This window comes from Podarcis raffonei, chromosome 8 (assembly GCF_027172205.1).
Source record: "Podarcis raffonei isolate rPodRaf1 chromosome 8, rPodRaf1.pri, whole genome shotgun sequence".
NCBI lineage: Eukaryota > Metazoa > Chordata > Lepidosauria > Squamata > Lacertidae > Podarcis > Podarcis raffonei.
In genome coordinates this window covers 81,428,031-81,441,593 of record NC_070609.1, presented here as the reverse complement: position 1 = coordinate 81,441,593, position 13,563 = coordinate 81,428,031, and the positions used below count along the sequence as shown (strand labels likewise).

Sequence of the window (13,563 nt, the reverse complement as noted above, 5' to 3'; positions counted from 1 at the left end):
TTGTGGTATCCCAAACTACGCAATGAACAGCTGGAGCTTTCCAATGCCAGAGTGGGGTGATTTTGATTTAGACACATAGAGGAGGAGTCTTGTGAGGTATATGAAGTCCCAGCATGTCCCAGACAGCACGCCCTGCCACATTAAGCTATGAAGAAGTAGAAGGAAGAGAGATGGAAGGAGAGGGGCAGGTAGCTTTCCCCCTCCAGGGCTCAAAGAACCAAGCTGCTCCCAACTTACACTGGTGAAACACTTTCAGACCAGAAAACCCTGCCTCCAAATCCTAGCTGTGGCTGTTCAGTGGTGACAGGGAGCAACTCTGCCCATGCTTAGGGACACTGCTATTTCATAAAATCATAGAATCATAGAGTTGGAAGAGACCACAAGGGCCATCGAGTCCAACCCCCTGCCAAGCAGGAACACCATCAGAGCACTCCTGACATATGGTTGTCAAGCCTCTGCTTAAAGACCTCCAAAGAAGGAGACTCCACCACACTCCTTGGCAGCAAATTCCACTGTCGAACAGCTCTTACTGTCAGGAAGTTCTTCCTAATGTTTAGGTGGAATCTTCTTTCTTGTAGTTTGGATCCATTGCTCCGTGTCCGCTTCTCTGGAGCAGCAGAAAACAACCTTTCTCCCTCCTCTATGTGACATCCTTTTATATATTTGAACCTGGCTATCATATCACCCCTTAACCTCCTCTTCTCCAGGCTAAACATGCCCAGCTCCCCTGGCCATGTCTTTAAAGTCTAATACCACTGGCCATGTCTTTAAAGTCTAAGCCCACAAAAAAAACCCTTTCCCAATACAGTGGTACCTCAGGTTATATATGCTTCAGGTTACAGACTCCGCTAACCCAGAAATAGTACCTCAGGTTAAGAACTTTGCTTTAGGATGAGAATAGAAATCGTGCTCCGGCGGTGTGGCGGTAGCAGGAGGCCCCATTCGCTAAAGTGGTGCTTCAGGTTCAGAACAGTTTCAGGTTAAGAACAGACCTCCAGAACGAATTAAGTTCTTAACCCGAGGTACCACTGTAATGCTTAGGAGACCATGGTGTGGAACCCCAGGCACTTGCTGAATCTGGAACAGCAAAGAGCTCCTTTCTCGCAGCCAGCTTGGGAGTCCCTGCCCTTCTTGGCGGGGGGGGGGGGTTGATGTTAACATCCCCACAAAGTGTGTGTCAGGCTGCAGGAGGAGCAATTTTGCCCTGCCTCGTTACCCAGATCAGGCCCAGGTGCACATAACTCTCTGCAGTGTCAGCAGGCCAGCTTTGCCGCAGGGCGCTTAAGGAGCCTGAGTCAAGTTGAGTAACACAAAGGGGTTTCTTAATCTCCTGGTTGTGGCTGTGGTGTCCCAACTTGAACAGCTAAGCCACCCACCCAACAGGGCTCCTAGCCTGAGTTTAAGCGGGCTGGGAAGTGGGCAAGGGATGGTCCAGCAGCGATGGATGCTGAAAGCGTGCCTTTGGACAACATTGAGCTATCCTGTTGGATGCACCTACTGCTCTTGTGGGAAGGGCCCTGCAGCTTTCACCCTCCCAGCCCCCAAAATAAGATCAGTGGTGTAGTTCACACAGCCATTTCGCCACTCGTGCTACAAAGGGCCGGATTTAGGTTCGATGAGGCCCTAAGCTACTGAAGGTAATGGGGCCCTTTCTATGTCCAGCTGTCCTTTGTCAACAACAAATTGTCACTGTTTTTTGTGTTGAATATATGCTATGTGGTCATTTACAGACCTAATAGGTATCTAAAGCCATTTGTACATGTTGCCATGCAACCAGAATGTAGGCACCCTATATACAGAAATGAGCAAACCAGTGATGTTTTAGGGAGCAGGCTAGCAGGCGGGGCCCATTACTTACATCATAGGAGCCTACACAACACAAAACACTGTTGCTGTATGTAGGTTTTATTTTGTTTTTTTATCTTATATTTTGGAAATGTACATCCAGGGTTTTTTTCTGTTTAAATTTTTTTGGGCCCCCAAGAAAGTGGGGCCCAAACTATAGCTTGTTTAGCTTATATGCAAATCCGGCACTGGGGCTACATCTGAAGTGCTCGTGCAGCCCCATTGGCCAGAAAACAGCACCTTGTCCCTGACTAAGGGGAAGGAGGGAAGGGGGTTTCGCTGCCCTGCCCTGTGGCTGCAAGGAGAGAGTCAACCTCTTCCTTTTGGGAGCTGATTGAGAAGATACATCATGCATCCTTCTGGTACAAGGCAGGTGCTTTCCTTCAGTTTCAGTTCAGAAAACTACACACATTGCAGAAGCAGGTACACGTGCGTCCTTCTCCTCCAGCTGGTCTCTCTGTCGTGCTCAGTTTGGTGGGCTTACATCCACTTAGTTTTAAAGCATGTTTTTATTGCAGCCATGCTTGTTACACTAATCAAATTATTGCGCCTGTGAGAAAACAGGCCATAAATGCCACTTAATTCTCCTCCACCTGCAGCAGACACATAATATATTTATTATTTCTCTTTCCTTTGGTTTTGGGTTCCAAAACAGCTCCCCGCTCCCCCGGTTAATTGTCTTTAATACTAGCATGTTTTTCACAGCAGTCGGCTGAGCATTCAGATAAATGCTTTTGTGTCCAGTCTAAATCCACCATTGTGCAACGCTTTAAAAAAAATAGAATCCTGCCATCTCCCTAGATCAACAGAAGCCGGCCCTCCCAAGCAGTATCACCTTAGCTCTTTGATTAGGCAAAGATATGCCTGCTCTTCATAGATTTGTAATTCTCCAACTGAGTGCTTTGGAGAGCACTGGGCAGGGGGAAGTAATCCCAAAGTCTCCTGCAAGTCCAAAAGTGCTGCTCAGAGGAGGGTGCCTGTTATCTCTCTGCATGCTTCACGACTCTGCCTTCTCCGTGGATGGGAAATCTTGTTGACTTCTCTGCTTCAGCTGCCTGCCTGTGTCCCTGCCCAAGGCTCTTTGCTCTGCTCCTGCCTCCTTTGCAGGGCAAAAAGATGGAGACGGTTGCCACGCGCTGCTCTCTTAAACCCTGATAGCCACCGGTCGTGCCTCCTTGGGCAAGAGTTTTGTGAGCCAAGTCTGCTAGCAGGAAGCTGCCCTCGGACATCCGACATCCGGAAGCCCTATTATCTCACTCTTATCTTGTAGTCAAGCTCCTTCCTTGGTTTACTTCTATATTTTCCCCGTTGGCGGGGAGAAAGGTGCTGAGTAACCTGCTCAGGCTGTAAAGCAGAGGCTGGTTGTTTGGGAACAGGGTGGGGGCCCCATGACAGAAGGGCAAAGGGCTCCCAAGAGAAAGGGAGGGAAGTGGGTGGCCCCCAGGGATTGGAAGGCCAGTCTGGCCAAGGCCAGGCGGAAAAGGCATCTCCAGAGAGCAATCCCTGGGCACAGTCCAGAAACCATATTTCACCTGCAACTGAACAAAAGCCCCAAGTCTTCACAAATATGTTCAGCTGGAGGCAGGGGCCTGCAGAGGCCAAAATAGGGCCTGGTGGGGTTTTTTTGGGGGGGGGTCTGCAGAAGCAACAAACATGCACTCAGGAAGCTTTTGCAATCACAAGTCAGATTGCCGCTGTACATAGCTCAGGATGGCCTGCTCTGACTGGCAGCAGCTATCCTGGCTCCTGTTTTCCAAAACCCTTTCACAGGGACTGGACCAAGGAACCTTCTGCAAGCAAAGCAGATGTGCCCAGTCCTTCCAAAGCTGCATTTTTCACGAACTCTGGCCCAGTGCTGTCTACTCGGGCTGGCAGCAGCTCTCTAGGATCCTTTCCAGCCAGCCTGCAATCCTTCTAACTAGGACTCAGCCTGGGAATTTCCGCATACAAAGCAGGTGCTGTATCTACTGAATTATGCCCCCCCCAATCGGCTCTACCTGGCCCTCCTCTCTGCAAGGGCCCTTCGCTTGTCTCTCCGCAGACAGAAACCCTGCCAGCCTTTTGGGGTTTCTTGCGCCTGCTGCTCTCCAGAGATTCTTTCCCCCCACAAATCTCTTCCAGATGCAGTCGTTGGATGGGCTGCTTAGGTTTGGTTGCCAGAGCTCTAAACCTCTCATTAATGTCATATCCCAGCATGGAAAACTAGCCTGGTGCATCTCAGAGAGGGAGAGACGGGTGGAGTTGCCTGCCTCTTTTTGCCCTGGACTCTTGCCTTTCCCTGCTCTCACGGACACTCAGTTTGATTCTTGGACTTTGGACCAGCAGTAAAGGGAGGAGCAACGAGTGTAAGCATCTATCCCCAGGAATCTGCGGCAGCAAAGAGCTGGAGCTGACCAGAGGTGCCTTCTGAGTCTCCCAGGAAGCACCCAAAACTGCAGTTCCCGGCCCTCCCTGACTTGAGCAACCACAGCATAGAAGGGACCTCAAGGACCATCTAGACTTGGAAGGGACCACGAGGATCATCTAGTCCAACCCCCTGCAATGCAGGAAACTTCTGCCCAACTCGAACTCATGTCCCTGAGATTAAGAGTCTCATGTTTTTCCAAGCTATCGCAGGCCTTTGAAAATGGAGGCTTCCAACACTTGTCTACCCACAGCCAGCTTTGCTGGACCCATTTAGTCCGGCATCCTGTGGCCAAAGAGAGGCTTCTGGGAAACTCACAACCGAGGCATGAAAGCGACTCTCCCTTCCCTCTTTGTCCCCCAGGAACTGACATTCAGTGTACGCTGCCTTCAAATCAGACTGAAACTTACTTACTTTATTTATTTTAAAGCCCCAAGGACTAATAACCACATACAACGTATTTATTTAGGGCATTTATAGCTATCCCTTCCTCCAACCAGCTCAAAGCGATGTACACAGACCCTCCACCCAATTTATCGTCACAACCACCTCGCAGGGAAACTTGGGGTCCCAGCCCTGATCCAGCCCTCCAACCGCTATACCGCACTGCCTCTCCTTTCCCAGCCCCCTTAAAGCAGGGGAAAACGGCGACCCTTCCCTTCCCTAATCGGAACCTATTCAGCTATTTTGATTTATTGCTAAAGAAAGGGGCAAGCAATGCTCTCTTCCCTCCCCCCACAAGCAACCCCCACCCCAACTGCCCTGCCTGTCATCTTGCATGGTTTCCCGGGACTCTTCACTTAAAATAAAAATAAATAAATAGGCAGGCAGCATCTGGAACAGCTTTTCTTTCCCACCAACTTCCAGAGTTAATTTTAAACTCTGCTCTCCCCTCCCTTCCCAGTATGTGGATTTGATTTTTTTTTTGACTGCCTGTATTTTAGCCACATGGAAATGGGGAGGGAGGGAGGGAGAGAAAAACCGCCCCACAATTCTATACATGACAGAGGATCCATGAGCAAGTGGTACACAGGAATCTGCTAGTCAGGAGCGCAACAGGATCCACACAGAGCCCAAAGCCAAAGATTACAACGTGATCTGCAAGAACAGCGTTGCCCAAGCTGGTGCCCTCCTGCTGTTTTGGTCCATGGGCTCCCATTGGCACTGACCGCCAGTCAGACTAGCCTTAACACAGCAAACACAGAAAGCATTGAAAACTCTTACACCTCAATTGCCTCCCATCCTTTAAAAACCCAGCGCCAACTACATGGTACCACTAAGACTGCAGGGGGGGGGAACTCTGGGGCTGCCAGGATTCAAGTCGAGAAGATGCCAGCGTTTCTCTGGGCATGCACAAAGTGCATTTGCCCGACTCCCCAGAGCCACAAACCACACCTGCACATTGGGGCTCTGCAAGGAAGGTTTAAAGGCAAAAGATGCCCCAGGTGGACGTCAGCTCCAGCACCTCTTGCTTTTGAGAAAGTGCTGGTGGAGCAGAGAGGAGGTACTGAATTTCCTACAGTAACAGTAAGTCAGGGGGTTGCTGCAGGCCCGAACCAATTGTTTTGGAAAGGACAGAGCTTAGTGGCAGAGGGAAGGCTACCCTACTGAGTCCCAGGAAGGAAGGAAACCTCTGCCAGCCAGTGCAGACAATACCAAGCGAGACGGATCAAGGGTCTGACTCTGTCTAAAGCAGCTTCCCGTGGTCCTAGTGCGGTAATGAGAGCGCGCAGTCCAATGGCTCCGAAGAAAATGTTCTGGATAAGGGTGAAATTTTGCTGTTTCAGTTTAGCAGCACAAAAAAGAGAAGTGAAAATTTACACATCCCTCCCCATCAGTTCCAAGCTGGGAGCTGCAACCAGATTTAATTAACCCTTTGCATTCAAGGCCAATTACTTTTAGGCATCTTGGGAGAAAAAGAACGCATCAGAGAGTGTGTCTCAGGCCGCTGCTTTGGAAGCCTGAACTTACAAGGGTTGGCTGCTCCCCTCCCAGCTCCAGAGACTGACAAGAGACGGCTACACAGCAGCCCAGGGCTGGAGAGGAACTGTTTACTGGACATATCCCTGCTAGGCTCCCTCCCTGGCGTAATTAGAGAGCCCAGGCGGCCATCCAGCCTCTTCATTAACATTCCTGTCTTCTCCTGCAAGCCAGTGGGCTCTTCAGGTTTGGAAGAGGCAAGACCACCCCCCTTCCCATGGGGAACCTGACTCACTCCAGCGGCACCAGCGCCTCTCCGCGCCACCAGACCCCCCCCCTCCAGTGGCTTTTTCAAAAGAAGCTGATGAATGTGCGAAAAAAAGAAAGAAAAAGAGTGCGAAGCCAGCGCTACTGCCGCCTTTGAGGCTAAAGGCTTGGAGCGGCTGTGTCTCAAAACCCATAATCCACATTTCTCTGGTCAGCAAAGCTTCCGTCTCAAAGTGGCTGGATGGGGGGTGCTTATGCCAACTCTGACTTCTCTTCTTCCTCGTCAGCGGCTGAGTTTGGGAGTGGACACAGCGGGCCTTCTTTTCTGGGGACACTTCAAGTGAGCCTCCCAAGCTGCTTTTGCAAGGACAGTCAAACAGTTGGTTCCCAAACGCCTCTGTTTTGGAACGCTTTGGCTCCCGAACGACAAAAACCCTGACGTAACCGTTCCGGTTTTTGAATGATTTTCAGAAGCCAAATGGCTTCTGAGCTGTGTTTTTCATTTTCCCTCATTGACTTTGCAGCCAGCCCATGGATCCTCGGTTTTCAAACTTTTTGGAAGCCAAACGGTCTTCTGGAACAGATTACTGGTAAATTCAAAAACCAAGGTTCCACTGTACCAACCAGCAGGGCCCGAATGGGAAAAATGTGGCTCCAAGTAGTTGACCAAACATGCTGCTGGGTTTTGAAGCCATATGCCATTCAATCCCCCCCCCTGCACACACACCCATCAACCCCATGCCATGTTATGCTGTACTTCCTTTTTAGATGTTCCAGCTGGGTGGGGGGCTTCTTACCATTTACTAAAGAGCAGGTCCACCAGGGAGCATGGAAAATACCTTGTGCAGAAGCTCCAAAGTGCTCCCTGTCCAAGCCAAAAGGAACTGCTTCCCCTTCTCCATCTCCCCAGGGATTCTGCCTGGGTTCCCTAATGATGGCCAGCTGGACTCTAATAACTCCAGGGAGAGAGCCTAGGAGGGATCTGTCCAGTAAACAGGGAGTCCTCCATGACATGAGCCACTTTGAGACTCCTTAAAGGTAAAGGGACCCCTGACCATTAGGTCCAGTCGTGGCCGACTCTGGGGTTGCTGCGCTCATCTCGCTTTATTGGCCGAGGGAGCCGGCATACAGCTTCCAGGTCATGTGGCCAGCATGACTAAGCTGCTTCTGGTGAACCAGAGCAGCGTACAGAAACACCGTTTACCTTCCTGCCGGAGGTACCTATTGATCTACTTGCACTTTGATGTGCTTTCAAACTGCTAGGTTGGCAGGAGCAGGGACCGAGCAACTGGAGCTCACCCCCGACCTTCTGATCAGCAAGCCCTAGGCTCAGTGGTTTAACCCACAGCGCCACCTGTGTCCCTATTGAGACTCCTTAGGGTAGTGATAAAGCAGGATATCAAATCCAAACTCTTCTTCTTCTTCTTCTTCACAGCTCCCACCCACTCTGGTTCTGAACTTTGCATTTTGGGGACTTAAAGTACCCTGTGCTACATTCTCCAGAGTTCTGCTCTAATTATCACTGTTGCTGCTTCCTCCCACTTTGCTCTGCCCAGGTGTGAAGAAAGGTAGTGCAGGCTGCCAGGTCTTTTAAAAGGGGAGCAGGTGATAAACACAAGAGTTTGTAGAAAACACAGGAAGCTGCCTTAAAGGAAGCTGTAATTCTGGTCCATCTCGCTCAGTGTTGTCTACACTGACAATGGCCCCCTAGGGTTTCAGGCCGGGACTCTTGCTCAGCCCTAGGTGGAGATGCTGCCAGGAACCCAGGGCCTTCTGCAAGCCACTGAGCTATGACCCTTCGCTGGGAAGAACAATTTAGGAAGGAGAGCAAAAATCGTGTGGTCCCTTCATGAAAAGGGGTGACATATATCCAAAGACCAGGACCGGAATGGTTGGTCATATAAGCCGAGGCTGGGGATCCTGTGCCCTGCCACATGTGCCCTGCCACAATCCCTCACCACTGACAACCAGTATCCAGACAGCCACAGGTTCATCCCCAGCCCTGCCCCAGAACCCCTTCTTGCTTCTCAGGGCAGTCTTCCCTCATCTGGTGCCCTCCAGATGTTTTGGACTACGGATCCCATCCGTTCTGCTGGGAGTTGTAGCGCATGCCAGCAGGAGAGCACCAGATTGGGGCAGTTAACCCCATAGCTTCCCCGTAGCTCAACCCCGCAATACCAGATCAGGTTGTAGTGACTAGAGAGATTAGCAAAAGCCTTCTGCACATGCTCCAAGGACTAACAGCGCTCCACACATTCCAGAGACAAGACGTACCACTGAAAATATGCTCTGGGGTGATCCCCTGGGGCCAAATATTTAAATCCTGGCTTTCAGGCAGAAAAAGTACACACCTGTGGGCAAGTCTGGGCTTGTTCCATGGAAGGGCTTAACCTGGAAGGAATTTTGCTGCTGGCTTGCCCCCCACTGTGGTGCTGGGTCAAGCGCAGGATAGGCCCAAAGACTGGTCCAACACAATTCAAGGACCTTCAGGAACACACCAGCACCAGGTTCCAGATTAGCCCCTTGAAACTTCAGGTTTTAAGGGGATAATCTGGAAAGGATTAGCCCCTTGAAACCTGAAGTTCCAAATATCAAATGTATAGTCCCAGGCTCAAATATTCCTGAATTCCCAGATTCTGCTCAAAAGGGTGCAGAGTTCAGAGTTACACCGACTGCATAAGAGAGTTGGAGCAATGGCTGCAGCTGCTGAGATCCTGTTCATGGAGACCGTGAAGACACCAAGCTCTCGCCTAATTTCCAGTAGGGCAGAAATCAGAGTAAAGGAAATGGAAATGGCCTCCCATACACACAACCCCAAATCTCTCTCTAAGAGGAAATCTGCCCCTGCTTCCCACACCACCCTGAAAAAAATGGAGATTGTGGGTGATCAATCTCCTGGTGTTGATTCAGCGCCCCTCCCTGACCCACCCTTCTCTTGTGGCAACCAGAATATTTGCCTCCCTTGCCCAACCTGGCATGAACCATCCCTGCCACAGCAGCGGAGGTTCAGTTGTGTAAGCAAGGCGTGTGAATCACCGCATTTCCCAGAATGTTACCAGCAGGGCCCAGGATCGGAACCTTGCTCTCCTGCCTTCTAGCCAGTGGGCAGAACTATTTCCTATTTGGGGGAAATCAAGTGCTTAGTCCCAAAGGCCTGGAGCAGAGGTGTATGCAAACTTCTGCGTTCCACAGAACTCTTCTTCAGACACAAGCCTCTCCCCTGTCCATCCATGTGCACTTACTTGATCTCCCAAGTCAGAAATAAGCAGCTGCCCAAAGCCAATACCTAACACGCCAAGGAATAAGTCGGAACTCTTTAAAAAGAAGAAGATCTATCTATTGATCCAACTCAGGAATTTTAAAAAATGTCCTGCAACAATTTGCGCCTGTTTAAGGAGCTATTCAAGACTCCAAAGGCCGCATTCTGCTTAAGGCGCTCGAACCCGTGGAGGAAGAGGTTGCCAGCGCCCCATTCCTCAAACGCGGGGCGCATCCCAGGAGGCCGAACAACGGACCGCAGGAAAAAGACCGATCCAAGGCCCACCTCACCCAGTATCCTGTTCCCGAGCAGGACAGCCAGGTAGAAGCCCCCAAAGAGGGCATAAAGGCACAACAGACCCTTCCCACTTCTAGTTTCCCAGCACGGAGAACTTGCAGGTAGACTGCCTTCGAACCGGGAGGTTCTGCTTTGCTAGACCTACGCTCCTCTATTACCACAAGGTGCCGGGTCCACACAGCCCCTTTGGTAAGGAAATCCATCTATTAGCTTTGTGCGGCGCGAAACGTTTCTTTTCCCCGCGCCTCTCTGAAACCCAGCGGCGGCCTCGTCGCCTCTCCAAACCAGCAGGCAGCCCCCTCGCTTCGCCCCCCCCCAAACGGACGCGCCCCTCTTCTTTTTGCCCGTCCCTCGCTGGAGATTTCAACCCGCACCTGGAGTTTAAAATACGCGCACAGAAAGACCCGCACCGTCTACGCACCGACTTTGGGAAGGGCAGGGGGCACCGGAGTTCGCCAAAGCGAGAAAAAACTTTTTTTTGCCATGCCGGTGAGCAGAAGCGACCCCCAGCCCGCCAGCCCCCAAGCCGGCCAAGAGGCAGTCTGTCCCGCTCCGTCTCGGGGTCCGGGAAGGGCAGGCAGCCGTGCGCGTTTCCCCTTCCCCGGCGCGGCTCTCCGTCGGCGCTCAAGGCGGCTGGTCGGAGCGCGGCGTCGGGGGAGCGAGAGAAGGAGAGTCCCGGGCCGGGAGGGGGAGCTTCTCACCTTCGCGGGTCTGGGCGCCCTGGAGCGCCGCCTGGAGCAGGAGGAAGAAGGGGACGAGGAGAGGGGCGCCGGCCCCACGGAGGCTGCCCATGCTGTGCCCGGAGCAGCGCCTTCCTGCCTGGCTGGCTGGCTGCTCGCTTCGCTGCCGCCGTCGAGGAAGCGCCTGGGCAGAAGCCGTGTCGCCTCCGCAGCTCCGGAAAGCTCAATGGGAGCCGGTGGAAAAGTTCTCGCCCTGTTCATTCATGCCCATGCCGACGTCACGCGAGCCACGCCCCCCAGCCGGCCGCGCGCCTCTCGCCTCGCTCCCGCGCTGCCCTCCGGCCCGGGACAGAGGGATGCAGGAGGCGCAGGCGCAGGCAAGATCTGGAATCCTGCCCGACGGGGCGCGGCGCAAAGGGTCCCTGGGGTCCCTTGCGCCCCACTCGGCTCTGATCGCATTCCCTGGCGGGGGCGGGCGCTCTCCATGGCCCCTGCGCACCCCGGCGCGGGACTCACCCTCGACCCCGGGGGTCCCCTGGAAAGTTGGCTCTCCCCTCCATGCCAGGCTCTTCTGCTCCCAGGAGGTAGTAGGCAAAGGCAGAGCCTCCTTATGGATGGCGATGCTCAGGTGCTTCCTGGATACACACCAGTGGCATAGCGTGGGTTGTCAGCACCCGGGGCAAGGCAAGTAATTTGCGCCCCCTAACCCGTGGAGCCAGGTAGGGGCAGAGAGCTGCGAGTGCGAGCGCACCCCCCCCCCGATGTTGCGCCCGGTGCGGCTGGCCCCCCCTGCACCCCCCACGCTACGCCACTGATACACACTGAACAGACACATCAAAATCCATATGATGTATTTTTTAAAAACAATCCTGCATGCTGTAGGATAAAGGTAAAAGGACCCCTGACCATTAGGTCCAGTCGTGGCCAACTCTCGGGTTGCGGCGCTCATCTCGCTTTATTGGCCAAGGGAGCCGACATACAGCTTCCGGGTCATGTGGCCAGCATGACTAAGCTGCTTCTGGCGAAGCAGAGCAGTGCACGGAAACGCCGTTTACCTTCCCGCCGGAGTGGTACCTATTTATCTACTTGCACTTTGAGGTGCTTTCGAACTGCTAGGTTGGCAGGAGCAGGGACCGAGCAACGGGAGCTCACCCCATCGCAGGGATTCGAACTACCGACCTTCTGATCGGCAAGTCCTAGGCTCTGTGGTTTAACCCACAGCACCACCCGCGTCCCATGCTGTATGATAACTGGGACCTAATTTACAGGATCGTGCCACAAGGATGGCCAAAATAATGTAGCAAATCATTCTGAGGCATGCGGTATTGCTAGCCCTGTAAAGATCAGCATGCAAGCATTTGCCTGGTTACTGCAAAGCGGTATGTGGACTGTAGGGGTCCCCTCCCCAATTTTTGTAGCCCCTCTGACCCAGATTCCAAAGTTTCCTGGCCAGTTGAGGCCCTTTTTCAGAATGACACACAGGCCCTTCTGTTCCTCAGCCTATGAGGTTTTCCCCAATTATATTGATTCTTCGGTTCCCACCATTCAGCCTGAACGGTTGGAATATTTGTTGATGTTCCGTGACAGCGCAGCACCTCAGCCCATTGTTTGCGGCCATCAGCATTGAGTTTGAGCCTTGCAACGCCTCCTTAAAGATATTGTTTCTTTATTTACGCATCTGCATCGAGAAGTGCACTTTTTTCTATAAGGAGCTTAAGGTGGCATTCCTGCTTCTCCCCACCCCCAACCCCCGCGATAGCAACCTTGTGAGGTAGCTTAGGCAGACAGGTGCTGACTGGCCCAAGGTCAATCTCAGTATTTGAAATATGCTGTATTAAAGGTAAAGGTAAAGGTACCCCTGCCTGTACGGGCCAGTCTTGACAGACTCTGGGGTTGTGCGCCCATCTCACTTAAGAGGCCAGGGGCCAGCGCTGTCCGGAGACACTTCCGGGTCACGTGGCCAGCGTGACAAAGCTGCATCTGGCGAGCCAGCGCAGCACACGGAAACGCCGTTTACCTTCCCGCCAGTAAGCGGTCCCTATTTATCTACTTGCACCTGGGGGTGCTTTCGAACTGCTAGGTTGGCAGGCGCTGGGACCGAGCAATGGGAGCGCACCCTGCCGCGGGGATTCGAACCGCCGACCTTTCGATCAGCAAGCCCTAGGCTCTGAGGCTTTTACCCACAGCGCCACCCGCGTCCCATTATGCTGTATTACTAGCACAGTAAACAGATACAGCAGACTTTCCTTTTCTGTTCAAAGGTCTGCATTGAAAAAGTGTGCATTTAACAAAGCAACGTGGAGGGCAGCCAGATCTCCACAAAGAGGCAGTTCCATAACTGGGGTGCGGCCACCAACAAGGCCCTGCTATGTGCGGTTGATCTGCAGACCACGCTCACCAAGGGCGCCTCAAGAAGAACTTAAAACCAAGGTAGGTAGGAAGGCGGCCCTTGAGATGATCGCCAGCTGCTCCCAGAGACTCAACTCTGGAACTCCCTGCCTAGGGAACCTAGACTGGTTCCCTCCCTGCTGTTCTGCCAGCAGGTGAAGACCTTATTCCAACAGGCTTTGGGGACCTGACTGCTTTTAATGAGAAGGCTGATGATGTGCTGTAATTATCTGTATGGTTTTAATAGATCTTTTATATGTGTATAAAATAAGTGGGGGTATTGCTTATGTTTGTTACGGTGTTTTTATATTGTAAACCGCCCTGTGATTCTTGGATGAAAGGGGGTATAGAAACTCTCTCTCTCTATTTATATATATGACTTTTTTTGAGCTGGAACTCACCAGAGCTTAGTTCTAGCAGCTCTCAGGGTCCATGGTGAGTTCTGGCACCGCTTTTTCCAGAAAAATAGCATAGATAGATAGATGATAGATAGATGATAGATA

General features: G+C 52.2%; 1 protein-coding gene across 1 annotated transcript in view; it reads right to left on the bottom strand.

The window, feature by feature from the left end:
* Window positions 1-10,948, bottom strand: part of EPHA2 (EPH receptor A2) — a 35,628-nt gene extending 24,680 nt beyond the window's left edge. The window contains 2 exon segments of the mRNA XM_053401112.1: window positions 10,694-10,810; window positions 10,813-10,948. Of these exon segments, the coding sequence (XP_053257087.1) occupies window positions 10,694-10,810; window positions 10,813-10,933 (238 nt within the window). The 5' untranslated portion in view covers window positions 10,934-10,948.
* Between the last annotated feature and the right edge of the window lie 2,615 nt (window positions 10,949-13,563).